The sequence below is a fragment of the Gobio gobio genome (genome assembly GCF_949357685.1).
Source record: "Gobio gobio genome assembly, chromosome: 21".
Lineage (NCBI taxonomy): Eukaryota > Metazoa > Chordata > Actinopteri > Cypriniformes > Gobionidae > Gobio > Gobio gobio.
In genome coordinates, this window is record NC_137117.1 from 11,379,573 (window position 1) to 11,403,691 (window position 24,119).

The window sequence follows — 24,119 nt, forward strand, 5'->3', positions numbered from 1 at the left end:
GTATAATAGCGTGCTTAAACAATGCAAACTTTCTATTTCTGTATACATTTGTTACAATATTTATTCATCGTGTTAACGCAAGTTAATAAAAGTACACGGTTAGTTCAGTTTAAATTGGGTCCATTAAATAATGTTATATTTTATTCACGTAGTTGAAATTAACATCAACTAATACATGCTTTAGAAATATGTTTATTATTATTATGTGTTTATCTTAACTAATATAACAAGTGAAACCTTGTTGTAAAGTGTTATTTGTTGCTTTATGCCCATTTTGTGCTGATTAAATAATCAAGCGAAGCGTTTCTTTTTTAAAGAAATTAAGTGTTCTCTCATTTTTATTTATACTGAATAAAAAACAACAGAACATGAAAGCAAGTTATAAAAATAGTTTCCACAATGCTGTAGATTAGCGGAATACATAAATACAAATGTATGAATTGCACTCTTATAATTCTCTAAAATGAAAAAAAAAATAACAACACTTAATAGTTATTTTATGACAATAAATACACTTGAGTAAATACTAAATAGTGTTCTGCTCATTTTAATGAAATGCAGTGTTAATAAAAGAGCTTCATTATGACTTTGAGACAGGCTGCTCTATTGTACGAGTTTTCAGTTGAATATTTGTTTATTTCATTGCACACATTCTGGAAGTTTTGGTTCCCACTCCCCGTCTGGTCCACAGGTGACGAAACTCTCTCCAATAAGTTTTAAACCAGGACTGCAGGTGATTGTCACTCTGTTTCCAAATTTATAGACAGACCTTAATCCCGTCATTCTTGAGCCACCTGACACATGTGGACGAGGACATGCAATGTCTGAAAGGCACAGGAAATAAGTATATTATTTACTGTTAATGCATGTATTCAGATTAACATATTATGGTGTCAAAGTACTAAAACAATGAAGAAACATAAAGGGGCCATAGAAGTTTAAAAAAATGTGTATGTGTTCAGCAAAATGCACAATAAAAGTTATTGTCTCCCAAAAAAAAGAACCGATTCTGAACTGCCTGAAACAAGGGTCAGACGTAACAACCCAGTGTGTGTGTAGATTTCGTGTTACACAGATCCTGGGTCAGAAGTAACAACCCAGTGTGTGTGTAGTTTTCGTGTTACACAGATCCTGGGTCAGACATAACAACCCAGTGTTTGGGTAGCTTTTGTGTTACGCAGATCCTGGGTCAGACGTAACAACCCAGTGTGTGTGTAGTTTTCGTGTTACACAGATCCTGGGTCAGACGTAACAACCCAGTGTTTGGGTAGCTTTTGTGTTACACAGATCCTGGGTCAGACGTAACAACCCAGTGTGTGTGTAGTTTTCGTGTTACACAGATCCTGGGTCAGACGTAACAACCCAGTGTGTGTGTAGATTTCGTGTTACACAGATCCTGGGTCAGACATAACAACCCAGTGTGTGTGTAGTTTTTGTGTTACGTAGATCCTGGGTCAGACGTAACAACCCAGTGTGTGTGTAGATTTCGTGTTACACAGATCCTGGGTCAGACATAACAACCCAGTGTGTGTGTAGTTTTCGTGTTACACAGATCCTGGGTCAGACGTAACAACCCAGTGTGTGTGTAGTTTTCGTGTTACACAGATCCTGGGTCAGACGTAACAACCCAGTGTGTGTGTAGTTTTCGTGTTACACAGATCCTGGGTCAGACGTAACAACCCAGTGTTTGGGTAGCTTTTGTGTTACGCAGATCCTGGGTCAGACGTAACAACCCAGTGTGTGTGTAGTTTTCGTGTTACACAGATCCTGGGTCAGACGTAACAACCCAGTGTTTGGGTAGCTTTTGTGTTACACAGATCCTGGGTCAGACGTAACAACCCAGTGTTTGGGTAGTTTTTGTGTTACACAGATCCTGGGTCAGCCGTAACAACCCAGTGTGTGTGTGTAGTTTTCGTGTTACACAGATCCTGGGTCAGACGTAACAACCCAGTGTTTGGGTAGTTTTTGTGTTACGCAGATCCTGGGTCAGACGTAACAACCCAGTGTTTGGGTAGTTTTTGTGTTATGCAGATCCTGGGTCAGACGTAACAACCCAGTGTGTGTGTAGTTTTCGTGTTACACAGATCCTGGGTCAGACGTAACAACCCAGTGTGTGTGTAGTTTTCGTGTTACACAGATCCTGGGTCAGACGTAACAACCCAGTGTGTGTGTAGTTTTCGTGTTACACAGATCCTGGGTCAGACGTAACAACCCAGTGTGTGTGTAGATTTCGTGTTACACAGATCCTGGGTCAGACGTAACAACCCAGTGTGTGTGTAGTTTTCGTGTTACACAGATCCTGGGTCAGACGTAACAACCCAGTGTGTGTGTAGATTTCGTGTTACACAGATCCTGGGTCAGAAGTAACAACCCAGTGTGTGTGTAGTTTTCGTGTTACACAGATCCTGGGTCAGACATAACAACCCAGTGTTTGGGTAGCTTTTGTGTTACGCAGATCCTGGGTCAGACGTAACAACCCAGTGTTTGGGTAGCTTTTGTGTTACGCAGATCCTGGGTCAGACGTAACAACCCAGTGTGTGTGTAGATTTCGTGTTACACAGATCCTGGGTCAGACATAACAACCCAGTGTGTGTGTAGTTTTTGTGTTACGCAGATCCTGGGTCAGACGTAACAACCCAGTGTGTGTGTAGATTTCGTGTTACACAGATCCTGGGTCAGACGTAACAACCCAGTGTGTGTGTAGTTTTCGTGTTACACAGATCCTGGGTCAGACGTAACAACCCAGTGTGTGTGTAGTTTTCGTGTTACACAGATCCTGGGTCAGACGTAACAACCCAGTGTGTGTGTAGTTTTCGTGTTACACAGATCCTGGGTCAGACGTAACAACCCAGTGTTTGGGTAGCTTTTGTGTTACACAGATCCTGGGTCAGACGTAACAACCCAGTGTTTGGGTAGTTTTTGTGTTACACAGATCCTGGGTCAGCCGTAACAACCCAGTGTGTGTGTAGTTTTCGTGTTACACAGATCCTGGGTCAGACGTAACAACCCAGTGTTTGGGTAGTTTTTGTGTTACACAGATCCTGGGTCAGCCGTAACAACCCAGTGTGTGTGTAGTTTTCGTGTTACACAGATCCTGGGTCAGACGTAACAACCCAGTGTTTGGGTAGTTTTTGTGTTACGCAGATCCTGGGTCAGACGTAACAACCCAGTGTTTGGGTAGTTTTTGTGTTACGCAGATCCTGGGTCAGACGTAACAACCCAGTGTGTGTGTAGTTTTCGTGTTACACAGATCCTGGGTCAGACGTAACAACCCAGTGTGTGTGTAGTTTTCGTGTTACACAGATCCTGGGTCAGACGTAACAACCCAGTGTGTGTGTAGTTTTCATGTTACACAGATCCTGGGTCAGACGTAACAACCCAGTGTTTGGGTAGTTTTTGTGTTACGCAGATCCTGGGTCAGATGTAACAACCCAGTGTGTGTGTGTAGTTTTCGTGTTACACAGATCCTGGGTCAGACGTAACAACCCAGTCTGTGTGTAGTTTTCGTGTTACACAGATCCTGGGTCAGACGTAACAACCCAGTGTTTGGGTAGCTTTTGAGTTAACCAGAATTATATCATGCAAGCCAGTGGTTGTGTCGAGCATTTAAAAACTTTTTTTTTTTCTTTACCAATTTGCTAGGTAAAGTTAACCCAACATGTGTTCGGTCCTATATTTACCTAGCCCTTGGGTTAAAAACAACTCAAATTGGGTTGTTTTTTACCCAGTGTTTTTTAGATGCACCACTTCCTGTATTTTTCTGTGTTAATCAACATGGGTAAAATGCAATTGAGTTTTTTCTCGAATTCAATCATGGAATCATGACAGCCCTAGTTTATATTTACCTTCACACTCGGGAGGCGGGGCGTTCCAGGTGCCATACTTTGTGCAGTATATGTCTCTCGCACCAATCAGAGCGCCAGTACGGCAGCGATAGGACACCACACGACCGTAGGGAACATAGTCATACATGGGGTCAGACATCTCAGCACCCTTGACCTCTGGGGGTGGAGGACAGTGCACAGCTGCAAAACACACAAACACACACTGTCATCCACGATGGGAGTCGACTCCAAAAGAATTGAATCCTAGACTATGAATAGCCCTTGATTCTGGGTCGACTCGAGAAGTTGTTTTTTGTATCCGAAATCACTCACAATATCAGCAAGGAGTGAACAAAGTGAATTCGGACACTGATGAATTACGCTGTGCATCAGAGAGCAGGAGCTTTCACAACAAATGTTACATACTTTTACGTACATGTAGGTTACTTTAAAAAACAGTCATAACTTCATATTGTAATTATACATTCCTCACTGCCTTGCACTGCCAGTGATATTCTATCAATGCAACATTCATTTGGTTTTCCATGGTTACCCTAATATTCATAATCATTCAAAAAAAGATCCTTATGCCCCAACACCTGTGATGAGACGACTCGACGCCTGTGAAGAGACGACTCAACGCCAGCATTGTTATGGCCTAAAATAATACATGATTGATTAACTTATTCTAACATTTTTCTTTAACATTCTCTTTCTAACATTTTTCAATGTACATTTATGAAATGCACTTTCTGTAAAGCTGCTTTGAAACAATGTGTATTGTGAAAAGCGCTATACAAATAAATTTGAATTTGAATTGAATTGAAAAAAAGCTCACATCAACAATAAACACATCAATAAATATGTGCTGCTTTCGTTGGCAATATATGATATGATACAAAACCATCATACGTTCACACACAGGGATCCTTCCGTCCCAGCCTCCATCCCGGCAGGTCAGCATTTGTTTGCCAATCAGTTCATACCTAACGAGAGCGATCAGAAGAAAAGAAGGAAAAAAACAAAACAAAGATGGACGAATGTCTAATGACATCTTGGCTCTGTTCCAAACACTAGTGAGCTGCCTTCACTATTGGCATCGTTGGTTCCACGAGGAACCCTTAAAGTCCCCCCTGTGGTGAAAATCAAGCTTTTAATGTTGTTTAAATGTCCATGTGGTGTTTTTAATATGCTTTAAGACAAACCATGTGCAAATTCATAAGTCAACACCATTGCGGAGTATTTTCTCCTTAAAACTGCAGTGAAATCGCTGGTGTTTCTGACATCACAAACTACTACTTTTAAGTGTGATCGTCAATGAGTGGATCCAGGGCCTGAAATTAACACCCGACCACGCGCCAAATGCGGGTGAATTTTGCAATTGGCGGGTAACTGTCAGCCTACCTGCCTCATTGGCAGGTAGCCAATGAGAATTGAGTGATTCATTGGGCAGTTTGAGAGGATGCGACTAAGTTCATGTTACCGGAAAGAAGATGAGGCCCTTCTCTGACTATGTTTGGATGTGCGAGTATTAAACAGTTGGTGAGATGGGACAAGATCATAATGCAACGCTGACGTAGGCTACAGTACAATGACAGTTGCACAGATGTGTGTGCGTCGTGTGCATGTTGGGAAGCAGTGAGAAAATGTCCGGTCCGCGGTAACTTTACCAGTAATAATAATATTAATTTAGTTCTGTTTTACCGTTCCCGAACATGACTAAATCATCCATCAACACAGCCACGTGTGATGTGTTCACATACGAGCTGTGATAGGTCTATATCTGGACTCAGATTAGCAGCAGTCAGTATGACGGGACATCAATGAATAAAAAGATTTTAAAAATGTATATTGTAAGAGTTATTATTATTTATATTGATTTCGTTAATAACTTGACAGCACTTAAATGTGTATTCTTACAAGTTAAAGAACAATGTTTGTGGGACAAGTGGATTTTTGAAGGGGCAAGTGAAAGAGAATTTTACTAGACAGATCAATAACAAAAAACTAGGGAATCAACAAAATGCAAGAATGATTCTGCATTAATTTAGTTGTATCAAAGATTCAATGACCTGTTCATAAACGACTGCCTAATTCTAGAATGAATCATCCGTTTGAACGAATCGACTCAATGACTCACTCATTAAAACGGTCACCTGCTGCCACCTACTGGTGGTCTACTTTCATGTTTAAACTTTTCTTATTTGTATATACAAAAATATTTAAAACAATCTCCTAACATTTTTTAATGCAGTTGTAATTTTTCTGTGTAAATTATTTAATTTGATTGGTAACAGCCCTACAGTGTCTTATTATATTTGTCGATCAAATTTAAAAATATAAACTGAAAGCTGAAGCATAGCCTATATTTAATTAGATTATGGGAAAAAATGCCCTTTATAAAAGGTAAAAATATCAAAGATATGCAGATTTAAATATGTCAAAGCTGATTGAACGTTGTTGAGAATATTTCTTCAGAATAAATTATATCTACAACATACAAAAATAAATCCGGACAAGCGTGTGGACAGGCTTAATGACGAGGAGAAAAAAAGTGGCTGGTAAAATTTTTTAAATCCACCTGCCACAGTGGCTGGTGGTCAAAAAAGTTGATTTCAGGCCCTGAGTGGATCTCTAAGCTGGTGTGAGTGGAGGCGGGGCTAACTTGCATATTCATAGAACCGCGTATACTAATGAGGCAACCCAGCTCATCTACGATCACCAAAATGACATATTTAAACGTTTTTTCCCCCAGAAAAAAAAATGCTACGTGCCTTAAAATAGCTTGAATTGTGTGGAAAAAGTGAGGAAAATGCCACTTTCTCCTTTCCAAAGCGCTCAGGAAGTTTCAGCAAAGGTTAAATGGATTTCTAGCACCACTTTCTAAAATCACTTGCAGTAGCTCTGATACTGGATTTATTTATGTAGAAGAGGAACGAAAACATTCTTATGGGAGGGGCGAAGCTGTTGGTTCTTGTCACATTTCGGCATTCTGAAAAGTTGGGATTTTTTCATCTATGTGCCTGAAAAACTCTATTGTAAGCGTGCTTGTCACGCATCTACATTTAAACGAATGAACTTGAGCGTGCAAAAGACACAACATGTGAACCGCCCCCTAAATTGAGTTTGGCTTTAGCAATGCTTACAATACTGTTTATAGTTGTTGTTTTTTTACTTTTTGGTATTGAATAAATTGTAAATATAATCAACAATTATTTTGCGTCGCTCTACAGTTTTGATGGATTATTAAAGGGGGGGTGAAACACTTCAGTCAATCTCATGTCAATCTTGAGTGCCTATAGAGTAGTATTGTATCCTTCATATCTCAGAAAAGTCTTTAGTTTTATTATATTTATTAAAGAAAAATACGCTGTACAGAGTCTTTCTGAATAAAGCCGAGCGGCTGGGGGCGTGTCGTGTGGGCGGAGCTAAATAGTCATGAGCACGTGCAGCTATTGCGTTGAGAGCGTCTGAAAGCTGTGACATCCTTAAACGTGGAGAAAAAAACGTTATCCTAAATAAACCATGGAGATCAATTAGATTAAATCACACATATATGAACCAGAATCAGATCTAGAGGCTGGAATTGAACAGGAGAAGCAGCAACGGCTACAGCAGGACGTCTCTATGGTATGTACTGTAACTGTAACTTATATACTTGCTTAGCGGCTTGTCATGCGCAAGTTTTACAACATTTGTGTGTTTTTACTCATGGTTTATGAGGACATGATTTGGTTTATGGACTATTGTGTATGCGATTTAACGATAGCAGTAGCAAGCGTAACGGTTTTGCACGTCAGACTAGTGCGTGTTTACATAGAAAAACTATGGAATTGTTGCGCATTTGAATGAACGAGTCGATAGTCAACAACACAAAGACATTTGAAGCAGTTTTACTCACCGCCTGCTTCCAACGCACGACCGTGAACCTTAATCGTGAACCTTAATCGCTGGGGCCGCTCCATCTTTCAGCGTTAGACGACCTACAAATCCGGAGTTGCTACAACTGTGTTGCTGCTCCGGAAAAACAAACTCCATCCACTGTCCCATTAACGCTGGGTTCTTTGGGAAGCTGTACAGGGTTGTCTTGCCCTGACAACTAAAAACTCACTTCTTTGGTGACATTGTTGATTTTGTGAAGTCCTGTGACTGCAGCGCAGCCGATGACTTCCCTAAAGCTGAGCATAGCGCGTTAATGGGCGAGAGTTTGCTCTCTCTCTCTAGTCGCGCGTGCCCTACCGGGAGAAGAGCCGCACAAGGACATTCCGCCCTTGATGACGTCACGCAGACCCATGCTCGAAAAAAACTTTCCGCAACTTATGAGAAACCGGAAGGAGTATTTTTGGCACAGAAACTTTTTTTTTTTACTTTGTCCATTTTTAGGACGGGAATCCAAGTCTTTAACAGTGTAAAAAGCTCAGTATGCATGAAACAGCATTTCACTGCCCCTTTAATATTGTATTTTACCAAAGTCATTGCCATGCATTATGGGATTGTCTTCTCCACAACAAATACATGCAATGCTTTCTTAAAATGTGCCCTAAATACGTCATCGTAGACGCCTACCTCTTTACATACCTTAAAATGCTGCCTTTTTTGGCATTTCTCTAGCTTTTGGAGCAGAGCCCTTGTTTTAGTTCAGGCATAGTGTCTTATGTAAATATCACCAAACACAAAGAGAAGCATTATAATATCTGCTGCTGTTTCTCACCCTTCTTGACAGATGGCTTTAGCTGAATCTCCGAATAACACGCCCGTGTACTCGAAGCGGCCATAGGAAATCTCTCCAGCAGATCCGCATTTCTTCACTTTTGATACAAACATATTGTTAGATATGATAACACATGAGGAAAGTCAAGAATGTGCATTTTGTGTGGTATCCAAAACTTTCATTATCTCCCTCCAGATATCAAGGCAGAAAGCAGGAGATGAAATGATTCACTGCAAAAAAAAATGTTTGTCTTGTTTTCCAGCACAAATATCTAAAGATTCTTAAATCAAAATACGTTTACTTGAGAAGCAAAATGACTGAAGATATTAAAAATATATCAAAATGAAGTGAATCATTTACTAACTTGGTTAACACTTTACTTAAAGCCCTTATGTATAATGCATTATAAGGTATTCATAATTTACATTATAACGCATTATATATTTTCATAAATAATTGTAAACAAAGTTAAAATGCATTATAATATTTGCAGATTCTGAAATAAGTTGTTTGTTATGCGTTTTGATGCATGATACTTTCTAAATTATGAATACCTTATAATGCATTATAATGCATCTGACCAATCAGAGCAGAGTAGACCAATCAAAGTCTGTTGTGATTGGTCTACTCTGCTCTGATTGGTCAGATGGCTCAGTCTGTTGTGATTAGTCTACTCTACTCTGACTGGTCAGCAATTCCAGTCCTCGAGGGCCACTGTCCTGCAGAGTTTAGCGCCAACCCTGATAAAACTCACCTGCCTGTAGCCTTCTAGTAATCCTGAAGACATTGATTAGCTGGATCAGGTGTATTTGATTAGGGTTGGAGCTAAACTCTGCAGGACATTGGCCCTCCAGTACTGGAATTGCCCACCCCTGGGTCAGACGGTCCAGTCTGTTATGATTGATCTACCACGTACAGTGCGGATTTCGGAAACAAACGTCCAGTACCATAAGTGAACTCCAGCTCTGTCCGGAGGCTTCCTAAAGCTCAGTGATTGTACACACTGTAAAGACAGTAACGATGACGTAAATTTTACATCAATCCCAGCGAGAGTCCGAAACGAAGATGAAACATTGGAAGAACTAGTTATTCAACCCGAACCTTGAGCAGGACGTTTCTCAGTGATGCTACTCAGTTTGAGGTACATTATGAGATGTTTCAACTGTAATTCCTCTCCATCAGCATGTGTGTGTGTGTGTGTGTTTCTAATTGATTGCGGTGCACATCCCGGAATTGTATCTATCAATAACAGCGCATACGTTAGCCCAGCACTAAACGTGAATGACTGATGTCACATTAAAGTTTGCCAAACAAATCTCGCTCCAGCCTTTATCTTTATATTTCTTCGAAGCGTTATGAATCAGTGAGTCGAATCATGATTCGGATCGCGTGTCAAACCGCCAAACTGCTGAAATTTGGCGATCCAAACTGCTGAATCGACTCACTGATTCATAACGCTTCGAAGCTTCATGATGCCGTGTTTTGAAATCGTCATCACTATATAAGTCGTTATTTAGGGTTTTATTGTGCACAAAAACTATTCTCGTCACTCCATAAAGTTATTGTAGAACCACTGTAGTGAGATGGACTTTGTAACGACGTCTTTAGTACCTTTTAAGGGTCTTGAGAATGAACCGTGCATTGTGCCAATGGAGGCCTTTCAGAGCCATCAGATTTCAACTAAAATATCTTCATTTGTGTTCCGAAGATGAACGGAGGTCTTACGGGTGTCGAACGACATGAGGGTAAGTAATTAATGACAGAATTTTCATTTTTGGGTGAACTAACCCTTTAAGTAATTTTGCTTCTCAAGTAAATGTATCTTGATTAGGCATGTGCCGGTATCAAATTTTCATGTTGTGATTAATTGCTGAAGCTTTTAATCACAGTATACGGTATTATCACGGTATTGAAATAAGTTGCAAAAAAGTGTTGTCGTACTATAAACAGGTTTAATAACTTTCTTGTAACAAAAGAACCAAACATTTAAATACAATAAAACAATACACAAACATGTATAAAGTACACAAATATTTAAAACAGATTAAAGTGCAAAATAATTATAAAGAACAATAGGTATGCTGAAAATGTACATTTACCTAAGATTAATACATGCTTTAGAAGTATTTTTCATTGTCAGTTTGTTAATGAATGAACTAATGTTAAATACTGGAGCCTTGTAAAGTGTGTGATTGAACAACAGTCAGAACATATTCAAACAATATCTAGGGCATGTAATTTAGTCCAGATTAAAATATAAAATGCTCAAGTTTGAAAATGAATAGCCTTAAGTATTAAGTATTAGGTTATGTGATGAGCGGGAAAACGGCTGCGTTTCTGCTGTTCCGTCAGTGCCCTCTGCTGTCAAACAGTGAATGTGCACTTCAGCGCCTTCATTCCGCCATGTGCTCGGTCTATTTACATCATTGCGCGTTCCTCTTGGTCTATTTACATTATTGCGCGTTCCTCTTTGACGTGTTGTTCATTTTAAACGGTTTATGGGTAAAGTATTCTTAAAATTCATTAAAAAAATCTGAATAATTCGTAATAAATAATTATTCATGGTATTTTGAAGTGCCCACGATTACAATATTGAGAATGTTCAGTATTGCGGTATATCGTATTACCGTTTACCGGCACATGTCTAATCTTGATTTAAGAATGTTTAGATATTTGTAATGGAAAACAAGACAAAAGTACTGAGGAAGAGCATCATTTTGCAGTGTTAAATAAATGGGTTTATTGAATAATGTCCGTCTGACCAGCAAAAACCTATGATTATATAATTAAATGATTATGATGAATAACAAAAAGAAATGTATGGTTTCTCCCCTGGAGCTTCACACTCACAGGCTGCTACTAAGAATCCTTAGATCCATCAATAAATAATAAGTGGGAGCAAATGCAGTTAAAGGTCCTACGACATACGTTCACATTGGAGCAACAGCTTTGTCCACCGGCCACCTTGACAGCGTATACTGTCACTCCCTCTGGCCCGGCGGTATCCTATCCCGCATCTGTAACGAATGCGAGCACCAGATGGGTACTCTTTCATGGACTCTTCTCTGAGGTCCATGTTGAGGTGTGACGGAGCTGGACCACATTTACCTGTGGGAAAAACAAAATGACTTAAACACTGAAACTTGTCTATATTATTCACTTATATTATTTCCCCCACACAAAAAAGAAATATAATCAAATACAAATATAATCGAAAATATACACACAGATTGGGCATAACAATATGACAGGTGAAGTGAATAACACTGATTATCTCTTCATTCTGTTAGTGGGTGGGATATATTAGGCAGCAAGTGAACATTTTGTCCTTAAAGTTGATGTGTTAGACGCAGGAAAAATGGGCAAGCGTAAGAATTTGAGCGAGTTTGACAAGGGCCAAATTGTGATGGCTAGACGACTGGGTCAGAGCATCTCCAAAACTGCAGCTCTTGTGGGGTGTTCCCGGTCAGTGGTCAGAGTCTATCAAAAGTGCTCCAAGGAAGGAACAGTGGTGAACCGGCGACAGGGTCATGGGCGGCCAAGGCTCATTGATGCACGTGGGGAGCGAAGGCTGGCCCGTGTGGTCCGATCAAACAGACGAGCTACTGGAGCTCAAATTGCTCAAGAAGTTAATGCTGGTTCTGATAGAAAGGTGTCAGAATACACAGAGCATCTCAGTTTGTTGTGTATGGGGCGGCATAGCCGCAGACCATTCAGGGTGCCCATGCTGACCCCTGTCCACCGCCGAAAGAGCCAACAGTGGCACATGAGCATCAGAACTGGACCATGGAGCAATGGAAGAAGGTGGCCTGGCCTGATGAATCATGTTTTCTGCATCTCGTGGATGGCCGGGTGCGTGTGTGTTGCTTACCTGGGGAACACATGGCACCAGGTGCACTATGGGAAGAAGGCAAGCCGGCGGAGGCAGTGATGCTTTGGGCAATGTTCTGCTGGGAAACCTTGGGTCCTGCCATCCATGTGGATGTTACTTTGACACGTAATTTTCAGCAGCCATTACTCTAGTGTCACATGATCCTTCAGATCCTTTAGCAAGGAAGCATTCATTTATCAAACGTGACATCCAGCCAAAACAGACCCCTTCAGTCAGGGTCAGGGTCACCTTGTTATGGTTTTGAGGTCATGTGACTACAAGGTATACTGTTTGAGTGTGACTACAATTGTATACTGTAAACTTTTTTTATGCTTTCAACAAATTAATGCACCTACCAGTAGCTGAAATCCTTTTAGGGTGACACTCGGGCAAGCCCTGCCATTGGCCGTCTGGTCCACATGTGACCTGTGATGGGCCACTCAGCTCAAAGCCCTCACTGCATCTGACGTCCACCGTGTCTTTGGGTTTGTACTGAACTGTAAATCTATTTATCCTTCCGTTTGCCACAGTAGGTGCTGAACAGCGGATCACTGATAATAAACAAGAGTGAAAAATACTCTCACTGCATTTATTTGTATGGAAGAACAATTTGCATTCATATTTATGCATTCAGCAGACATTTTTATCCAAAGCAAGTGTCCTCACAACGTCTTTCTGATGTTAAAGGGATAGTTCACCCAAAAATGAAAATTAGCCCATGATTTACGCTACCCTCAAGTCATCCTGGGTGTATATGACATTCTCCTTTCAGACGAATAAAATCGGAGTTATATTACAAAAGTCCAGGCTAATCCAAGCATTATAACTGCAGTAATAGTTGCTCAGTCCATAAAAAAGTGCACCTGTCCATCGAATAACTGCTCCACACGGCTCTGGGGTGTTAATAAAGGCCTTCTGAAGCGAATCGATGCGTTTGTGTAAGAAAAATATCCATATTAAAAACTTAATCAAGTAAAGTTCCAGCCGATCGCCTTCCATGGAAAAGTGTTGAAAGTTGAAAGTGAAACTCAAGATGCTTACGTGACGTCATGACGAGCCTACCTGGTCGCGTTAGTCTTTCGATCGGCAGGGGAACTTTCAACGCGTTTTCCATAGATTGAACACGGAAGGCGGTCAGCCGAAACGTTACTTTATAGCGTTTTAAATAAAAAACAATTTAAGTTACTTTATTAGTTACATTCAGCAGCTGCCGATAACACCCCTGCCGGCTCAACATAAAAATGACAACCATTTTTGCCAACACTCACTTTATTGGAAGTGCATTTTTAACAGTAACGTCAACGATGTATCTCCTGACATTTTAAGTTAAAATAAAAAATATTTCCATGAAAAAAAAACGTTTTAATAAAAAATGTAATACAGACAGTTTTTCTTGACTTCACTTAATATAAATACTTTCCCCGAGACGCAAGAAGAAAGCAAAAATATATATTTTTACTAAGGAAAATGACAAAAATTGTAACTCACAGTGACTTGGATAAATTACTTTAATCTGATTACTGGTTTGGAAAGAGTAACGCGTTAGATTACTCGTTACTGGAAAAAGTAGTCAGATTAGAGTTACTGGCATCACTGGTCACTAGAGCGTCTCTTGAGATCATAGGAGTGAGGTTTACTCGCACAACAACTACTAGCTGGCCTCCGTTACATATATGTAATCCGAACATACTAACATATCCGCCATGTTGTCATAATCATCTGACCTACCAGCATCAGTTCCGTCGTTTCACCGCCATTAACAAATTCTCTCCTGTGGCATGATAGCAAAATGTCAAATCATGCTAGCAATTTGCTAATTCGTGCTAAAATATATTAGTAAAATTCTAATGCATGCAAACAACATGTTAAAACATGCTAGCAATATGTTAAATAATTCTAACAAAATGCCAATTAATGTTAAAAACATGTTAAAACATGTTCGCAACATGTTAAATAATTCTAACAACATGCCAATTAATGTTAAAAACATGTCAAAACATTTTAGCAACGTGCTAGCAGAATGCTAAAATATATTAGCAAATATGCTAGCAACGTGCTAACAGAATGCTAAAACATGTCAGCAACATGTTAAATAATGCTAGCAACATGCTAATTTATGTTAAAACATGCTAACAAAATGCTTAACCATGTTAACAACATGTTAAAACAAGCTATCAAAACATTAAATAATGCTAGAAACATAATTCATACTAACGTGTTAAAACATCTTAGCAGCATGTTAAATCATTCTAACAGCATATTAATTCATGTTAGCAAAACATGCTAAATTATGCTTTCAACATGCAAATTCATGTTACCAATGTGTTAAAACATGCTAGCATTGTGCTAATTCATGCTAACAACATGCTAAAGCCTGTTAATATCCTGCTAATTAATGTTAAATCATGTTAGCAACATGACAAATAGGTTATGAAACATACTAATTAACAGTGATGCCAGTAGCGCGTTACTCTAATCTGACTACTTTTTCCAGTAACGAGTAATCTATGCGTTACTCTTTCCAAACCAGTAATCAGATTAAAGCAATTTATCCAAGTCACTGTGCGTTACTATTTTTGTCATTTTTCATAGTAAAAATATATATTTTTTAGGGCTGGGCAAATTAACGCGGGCGATTAATTTTTTCAGCTTAACGCATTAAAAATATTTAACACAAATAACGCAGCCTCCGTTTTTATATCCATTTTTGCCTAGCGTTAGATTATATGCTCACGCTCTTATTCATGTAAATGCTTCCAAGCGTGACAAGACACAAGAGAACGCGCTGTATGTCAATGTCCTGTCTGTGTGGCTGCGTCTTATGTCAGCTAATCGAGGGACACTCTGACACACACACACACACACACACACACGACGTGTGAGACGGATGCTCACATCGAGTTCTCTTTTGCTCTTGAACAAACAATAACAACAACACAGAGAATGTTGAGTATTCTCATATTAGGAGTCTTAAATGAGTTAAATAACGTCTTAAATGAACTTAAAGAGTTGTGAGCAGATGAGATGCGCGGGACAGTGTGTGAGATCCGCGTCATGTTCGGCTGTGGCTGTTCTTAAAGTGACAGGAGCACTGATGATGCCTGTCATTAATGTTCATCACAGAACAACGGAAACAGAGAAAATTTTAGCTTTAATGATGATTAATCTATATTTCATTTATTATTTATGCAGTTAAGAAAGGTGTTTGATAACTATTACATTTCTGTATTAGCCTAGAAATCTAGACGCACACTAGTGGCAGAAAATGTATTTTGCCGCGAGTGTATTCTAGCAACTCTCGGTAGACCTGAGAGCTGGAAAAACCAAACTCTGGTCAGGCCAATCACAGCGTGTGTAGAGTCGGTGGGCGGGCTTAACATAATGACGTCACGGCAGATTTGCGGAGGTTCTGCGTGCTACTCGTAAACACAGAAGCTGACGAACAGCGGTCTTTTGAATCGGCTTTGGCCGAAGACTCTGGAAGACTTGGAGTTAAGCTTTTCTTTGAGAAAAGAACAAAGAACAGCACTGAAGTCATTCTTAAGAAAAGAAGATATGTTCGAAGTTTTGCCGACCGGATACGGCGAAAGTCTATCAACTAACATTAGCTCCGCATCACCTTCTTCTTTGCTCTGGTTGGTTGTGGCGGTCATGGCGCTATCCAATGGCGTGCAGAGGGAATTTGAAAGACAACCGTTTATCCCGCCCCTCGGATTGAGCCCTGCCAATGGTGAGTTTCCAGACCCAACATCTAGATGTGGGTCTGGCTTGTCAGGCTATTTCTGTATATGTCTAACATGGAAGGCCACAGGTAAAAATAACATTTATTATAATGGGTTTATGTAAAGCTTGTTTTAAGTTCACTTAAATTAAAAGTTGTTTTTTTAAAGCCTAATAAATGTTGAAATTGGTAGCTTTCAGTTATACTGTAATGTAACGTCATTGATGTATAATAGAGACTTTAGTATCAGTGATACTGGCCTTCATTCATAAAAACATGCCATTACAACACATATTTAAAATATACTGTCTTTAAATTGTTTATACATTAATTTGGAGTGTAACTGAAATTATTACAATATCAAAATTTTAAAAACTTGCGATTAATTACAGAAAAAAATTGATTAATTAGTAAAACATTTTTAATCGATTCCCAGCACTAATATTTTTGCTTTCTTCTTGCGTCTCAGGGAGAGTATTTATGTTAAGTGAAGTCAAGAAAAACTGTCTTTATTAAATTTTTTATTAAAACGTTTTTTGTTTTTTTTGGAAATATTTTTTAATTTCAACTTAAAATGTCAGGAGATACATTGTAGACGTTACTGTTAAAAATGCACTTCCAATAAAGTGAGTGTTGGCAAAAATGGTTGTCATTTATATGTTGAGGCAGCAGGGGTGTTATCGGCAGCTGCTGAATGTAACTAATAAAGTAACTTGTAATCTAATTTAGTTACTTTACAGATTACTTGATTTTAAATGAAACTAAGTTACTTTTTAAAGGAGTAATCAGTAATCAGATTACTTTTTCAAAGTAACTGTGGCAACACTGCTAATTCATGCTAGCAATGTGGCAAATCATGCTAGAAACGTGTGTGATCCCTTGCTGTCCCAAACTTCAATTCAAACTTTAAGCTTGTAAAAAAAAATATCTAACTTTCAGACAAGGCTTTTTCAAGCCATCTTCAAAGTTTTTTTACAAACTTTTTTGTAATCAAAATGTATTCCTGTGATGAATTTTCAGCAGCCATTACTCTAGTGTCACATGATCCTTCAGATCCTTTAGCAAGGAAGCATTCATTTATCAAACGTGACATTCAGCCAAAACAGACCCCTTCAGTCAGGGTCAGGGTCCTGGTCACCTTGTTAGGGTTTTGAGGTCATGTGACTACAATGTATACTGTTTGAAACTTTTTTTTATGCTTTCAACAAATTAATGCACCTACCAGTAGCTGAAATCCTTTTAGGGTGACACTCGGGCAAGCCCTGCCATTGGCCGTCTGGTCCACATGTGACCTGTGATGGGCCACTCAGCTCAAAGCCCTCACTGCATCTGACGTCCACCGTGTCTTTGGGTTTGTACTGAACTCTAAATCTATGTATCCTTCCGTTTGCCACAGTAGGTGCTGAACAGCGGATCACTGACAATAAACAAGAGTAAAAAAATTATTTTATGCATTTATTTGTATGGAAGAACAATTTGCATTCATATTTATGCATTTAGCAGACATTTTTATCCAAACCAAGTGTCTTCACAACGTCTTTCTGATGTTAAAGGGATAGTTCACCCAAAAATGAAAATTAGCCCATGATTTACTCACCCTCAAGTCATCCTGGGTGTATATGACATTCTTCTTTCAGACGAATAAAATCGGAGTTATATTACAAAAGTCCAGGCTAATCCAAGCATTATAACTGCAGTAATAGTTGTTCTGTTTTTGAAGTCCATAAAAAAGTGCACCTGTCCATCAAATAACTGCTCCACGCAGCTCCGGGTGTTAATAAAGGCCTTCCATAAAAATATCCATATTTAAAACTTTATCAAGTAAAGTTCCAGCCGATCGCCTTCCATGGAAAAGTGTTGAAAGTGAAACTCAAGATGCTAACGTGACGTCATGACGAGCGGACCTGGTCGCGTTAGTCTTTCGATCAGCAGAGGACCTTTCAACACGTTTCCCATAAATTGAACACGGAAGGAGGTCAGCCGAAACTTTACTATATAAAGTTTTAAATATGGATATTTTTCTTACACACACGCATCGATTCGCTTCAGAAGGCCTTTATTAACACCCCGGAGCCGCATGGAGCAGTTATTTGACGGACAGATGCATTTTTTTATGGACTTCAAAAACAGAGCAACTATTACTGCAGTTATAATGCTTGGATCAGCCTGGACTTTTGTAATATTACTCTGATTGTATTCGTCTGAAAGAAGAATGTCATAATTCCAGTAACGAGTAATCTAACGCGTTACTCTTAGTCTTCCCAAACCAGTTATCAGATTAAAGTAATGTCTCCTTGTAAATATAACTTGTAATCTAACTTAGTTACTTTACAGATTACTTGATTTTAAATGTAACCAAGTTACTTTTTAAAGGAGTAATCAGGGACCCACTTTATATTAGGTGGCCTTAACTACTATGTACTAACATTTTAGTTAATCATTTGATACAATGCACTTATTGTGTACATACATGTTTTTACATTGTACTTACATTTTAAAAATACCTCCATGTAATTACGTCTGTAATTAATTTCTGTAGTTACATTTGTAATTACACAGTTGACACTTCCCTTACACCTTACCCTACCCTTAAAGGGGTGGTAAAACACATTGTTTTGAAGGCTTGATTGTGTTTGTGGGGTGCACTGTAACATGTGTTCATGCTTCGTTTAAAAAAAAAAAAGCATTATTTTTCATATATTTGACCTTTATTCTACACTGCTCTGTCCCTCCTTGTAAAACGGTCTGATGCTTTCCGGGTTGTATGAAGCCAGTCCCTCAAAAATACGCAGTGGGCTCAGATTGGTTAACTGGCCCAGTGTGTTGTGATTCGCTAACCGCAATGCACGTTTGTCGGAAACGTCACGCCCCTTACCTTTACCGGTAGACTGTGCTTTGGTCAGTATTAGAAACGATGGCGTCAATAAAACCACACCAATCTGAGCCCGAATCAGACCCAGAACATTTGAGTGAAGATGATCGAGCAGAACCTGTTCAGTCCTCAAGAGTAAAGACTGCGGATCTATAGTGATCGCTACTGAATGGCACTGTTACTTTTGTATTTTTAGAACGATTATAGCAAATATCTGTCGCAAGAACTATTAACCCAAAACACTAAACACTGGCTTTACTAGTAAGTTAGCCAAATCACACACAGAACCATGTTTAGCATGCCTGTAGATAAACAACACATAAAAGCTCTAATCAAAGAATCATTTACACTAATGCCAAGTTCGCTGTTGAGATTGTAACGTTAGTGTTTGTAACGTTAGGTGTTCGTCTGATAATGTGAAGTATGAATGAGCATTTAACAGACTGGTTTGCAGAACAGCGTTGTCATCTGTTTACTTCCTTGCTACAATGTACAACCTATTACAGGAAAACACATCGATGAAAAATAAATCAGACTTACAGGTTGTGGCCCGTAAACAGCTTCTGTTTGTAAATCCAGCTTTCAGGACAAGCCGTTGTGCATATCCTGTATTGAACTCGCGAACATTGTGGAAGTTTTCCTCCGTGAAATGTGCTGCGGGAGGGAGCCCCGCGCGCGTCGTGCATTCACACACTGGCAGTGTTTGTCTCACGCAGCTGACGTTGTGCAAATCCGGTGTTGAACTCGCGAAGATGGTGGAGGTTTTCCTCCGTGAGATGTGCTGCGGGAGCCCCACACGTGCCTGTTCCCTTCTGTCTCATACACACGTGCATATAACATGCTGTATGTTAAACGCTCTGCAACGCACCCCTGTCCCTATGAAGGCTGAACAAAGCAAGTACCCCAGACCTGCAATCCGGATGAAAATAAGAGCGTTTCCTCTGCATCGCGGCAACAACACTCCAGCCTAACTATACCACAGCAGCGCCGCGATACAAAATGGCCTCACCCCCCCCTATTTAATATTCTCGGAGGAGGGGTTTATGTAAATATTGAGCCTGGTGATGTCACCAACCCTGGAGGAATGTCTGTAGTCGCCTACTGGCCGTTTGCTGTAGTTCTTAGAAATTGATTTCTTTAAAAGCAAATATCTCCCTTTGCTTTAAACTTTGAATGTTGTAACTTTGCAGATGTTGTTTATGCTCAAGCAGCAACATTACACGCTAGCTAAAGTTAGAATAGTGAAATCGTGGTTTACCACCCCTTTAAACTTACCCCCCATACCATCACACCTGTCCCTAACTCTACCCGTATCCCACCTCAATATCAGCAAAGGTGTTTTGCAATACAATTTGAACACAGTAAGTACATTGTACTTATTTTTTGATGTAAGAACATAGTACTTAAGGCCACCTAATATAAAGTGGGGCCGCAATGAGTAATCAGATTACTTTTTCAAAGTAACTGTGGCAACACTGCTAATTCATGCTAGCAATGTGGCAAATCATGCTAGAAACGTGTGTGTTCCCTTGCTGTCCCAAACTTCAATTCAAACAATTCAATTCAAATTTTAAGCTTGTAAAAAAAAAAAAAATCTAACTTTCAGACAAGGCTTTTTCAAGCCATCTTCAAAGTTTGTTTACAAACTTTTTTGTAATCAAAATGTATTCAAGTGACGAATTTTCAGTCTCAGTCAATTATCAAACGTGACATTCAGCCAAAACAGACCCCTTCAGTCAGGGTCAGGGTCCTGGTCACCTTGTTATGGTTTTGAGGTCATGTGACTACAATGTATACTGTTTGAAACTTTTTTTTATGCTTTCAACAAATTAATGCACCTACCAGTAGCTGAAATCCTTTTAGGGTGACACTCGGGCAAGCCCTGCCATTGGCCGTCTGGTCCACATGTGACCTGTGATGGGCCACTCAGCTCAAAGCCCTCACTGCATCTGACGTCCACCGTGTCTTTGGGTTTGTACTGAACTCTAAATCTATTTATCCTTCCGTTTGCCACAGTAGGTGCTGAACAGCGGATCACTGATAATAAACAACAGTAAAAAATACTCTCACTGCATTTATTTGTATGGAAGAACAATTTGCATTCATATTTATGCATTCAGCAGACATTTTTATCCAAAGCAAGTGTCTTCATGTCTTTCTGATGTTAAATTTAGAGCAAGAAACTGCCTTTAGTGAGCAGCATGCATTCTTCATATCACTTGAAATTTAGGAGGAAGTTGAACTCAGTTTCAGATTAAGTATTTCAACCAGGGCTGCATCTGAAATCACACACTCTTTTGAGTAGATACTTATTTTGAATAAAAAAAACGATGTTCTATATGTAATCCGAACATACTAACATATCCGCAATGTTGTCATAATCACCTGACCTATCAGCGTCAGTTACGTCGTTTCACCGCCATTAACAAATTCTCTCCCGTTGCATCATGGGATGGTAAAGTGTCCCATCTCTCCGGAAGTAGTAGGTCATCAGAGTACATTTTGCCAAATCTTTTATGAGTACTGTGAATTATTTTGTCTGTTTTTAGCCTTAGGGAAGAATGTGATTTCGGATACAGTGTGAAAAATAAATTACCTGCAGGGCGACACTCAGGTAAGTTCAGCCACTGGCCGTCTGGTCCACATGTGACCACTGATGAGCCAATCAGATCAAATCCCTCACTGCAGGTGATGGTTACTGTGTCTTGGGGTGTGTACTCCGTCCGCTCTCCAGGTTTTACCCTTCGGTTTTCCACAGCAGGTGCTGAGCAGATGATCTTTGACTCTAAAAAACACAGTGACAAAAACTTGACGTGTTTCCCCAAAGCTTTGATGATGAATTACCAGTATACACCACTAGAGGACGATAATAACCTGCAGTGCAGAGTCAGTTTACCTCCTACAAATCTTGGCAACCCCACCTCAGATTTGAGTCAAACTCAATAGATCGAAAGGGATTAACTGCCAAACAATCCTCTTACATCTAATGCACTGTACAGGTCTGGTCAGACTCCACTGCATCATGCTTTTTAGAATATATAATTGCATTTCACGAGTGTGGCTGTGTGATAGCTAGAAAGTTGAGTATTATAATTGTAAATTGAAGGGTTGAGGTGATTTTCACATGACAACGGGTTAAACTCACCCTCACAGATGGGGTCTGTCCCGTTCCAACCATTTTCCATACACATACGAACTTTTTCTCCTCTCAAAACATATCTTCATGAAAAAACAATTATATTAATGACAGGAAAAAAACATTATTGGCCTGGTTTGATTAACCATTTAGTAGAGGGAGACCAAGAACAAATTAGAGAAAAGACAGACCTTTCATGTCAAAATATACATTTTAACTAATTTAAACTGTCCTCAAATAAATAAATGATGCATAACCAACAAGAAAAGCAATTCTTCTCTTATTCTACCTGCTCTATTTAATTCTCATAACCATGTTTTCACTGATTTGTGGACTTCAGACAGACTGAAAACAAAAGTTTCAGTACCCTTTATTACACACAGCAATGGCTTTCTGACCGAATAATCGTCCTTCTCGATTGTATTGCCCATTCTCTATGTCACCCAGCGCATTGCACTTCATCCCTGAGAGAACAAATTAGGAAAATATGAAAAAGGTGGATTGCAATGAATGAATTAGAGATATTTTAGAGATATAGATAAACAGATCCGTCTTACCTTCGCAGTTCATGTTCAAGGTTGTCCACTGTCCTTTCCAACAATGTGATGTTTTACTTCCTCCTGAATACGAATAACCCCGAGCACATTTATAAGTCACAGTGTCCTGGTCATTGAACACTGATTTGCCCAGATATTTGTTGTGCAGCTGCTTGTCCGGATATTTGGATGGTTCGCCACATTTATTATGTGTTCGAGACACTGAAACAGTTTCAAAGCACAAAAATGATAGTGAGGAAAAATGCTGTGATATGATTAGGTAATGCAGCTTTTATTAATTATTATGCATGTTGGCTGCCATACTGAAAATAACATATGCTACTGAATCAATTATCAATATGATGTAAATAATGTGTAAAGTTCAGCAATTCATTACAGGTATTTTGATTGTAAATGTTGTAAAGTAGCAATTACATGCAAATGGGAGATATTATGCAATTCATGGACTCTGGATAGCAGGAAATCTATTTTTAACCTGTGGTTATGGAAAAGACAGAAAGAAAAAAAAACTCCAAGGTATGCACAAGAAAACACCTCCACCTACTAGACCTGGAGCTTATATGACCTTACGTTTAACTTTATGTTTATGGCTATCCTTATTCATGAAACTACAGAATATTCCAGTAGCTGAATATAGATAGGCTACACTGTTTACATTGGTTATTTAAATTAGTTATTAGTAGCTTATTGATTTGACAGAGGTCCATCAATCAATGACAATTCAAGTTGTTTAAATATATTACCAATAAATAACCATCATCTCACACATACGTGAAAAAAATATTATCATCAATAAAGTGGCAACTTATCAAATATAACGTCATGATACGTCAGCGTGCCAATTTGCCAGAGAGAGAGAGAGAGAGAGAGAGAGAGAGAGAGAGAGAGAGAGAGAGAGAGAGAGAGAGAGAGAGAGAGAGAGAGAGAGAGAGAGAGAGTGCAGTGTTTACAGCTTTAAAGATGTTGATTATAACAACGCGATCTAGTTTTGTCGCGTATACAACTTAAAAGATACTCACCTACAAAGTGAGCAAACACAAGTATGAGTATATTCCCCCAAACAGTCGCCATATTCACGGATTTCTCCAGACGAAGTGAAGTAATCTGAACTCTGAAGCAGAACAACTGCGTTCAAATTACACTCGCAAAGTGCTTATAACATACGCCCGCTGTCGTGACGAAAGCTCAAACCCTGCCCTCATTTCAGTGTAAATCCACATAAACACGTCTACATTTGGAAAACAACATAAACGACTGACGCATGCAAATAATATCAAAATGTTTATTGGTCCATCAATACTAACTATCCTAGTTGCTATGCTACTAGCACTTTGTTGTTGTTTTTAATTAGCCTACTAATAGTGACTAGCTTGTTCAGTTTCTCTAGGCTATTATATTAATCAGTGCTGCTAATAATACTAGGCTAC

The 24,119-nt window shown here is 39.3% G+C and overlaps 1 protein-coding gene across 1 annotated transcript; it reads right to left on the reverse strand.

The window, feature by feature from the left end:
• Positions 1-24,011, reverse strand: LOC307117083 (complement receptor type 2). Its single transcript, XM_079801789.1, has 13 exons — positions 23,712-24,011; positions 22,693-22,893; positions 22,503-22,599; positions 22,145-22,218; positions 21,596-21,784; positions 20,842-21,036; positions 17,350-17,544; positions 12,763-12,957; positions 11,464-11,643; positions 8,536-8,632; positions 4,737-4,810; positions 3,846-4,025; positions 1-824 (listed from the first exon to the last, which is right to left on the reverse strand). Exons 1-13 carry the CDS (start codon positions 23,761-23,763, stop codon positions 640-642), a joined length of 1,914 nt encoding a protein of 637 aa, XP_079657915.1. The 5' UTR covers positions 23,764-24,011; the 3' UTR covers positions 1-639.
• Positions 24,012-24,119: the final 108 nt, after the last annotated feature.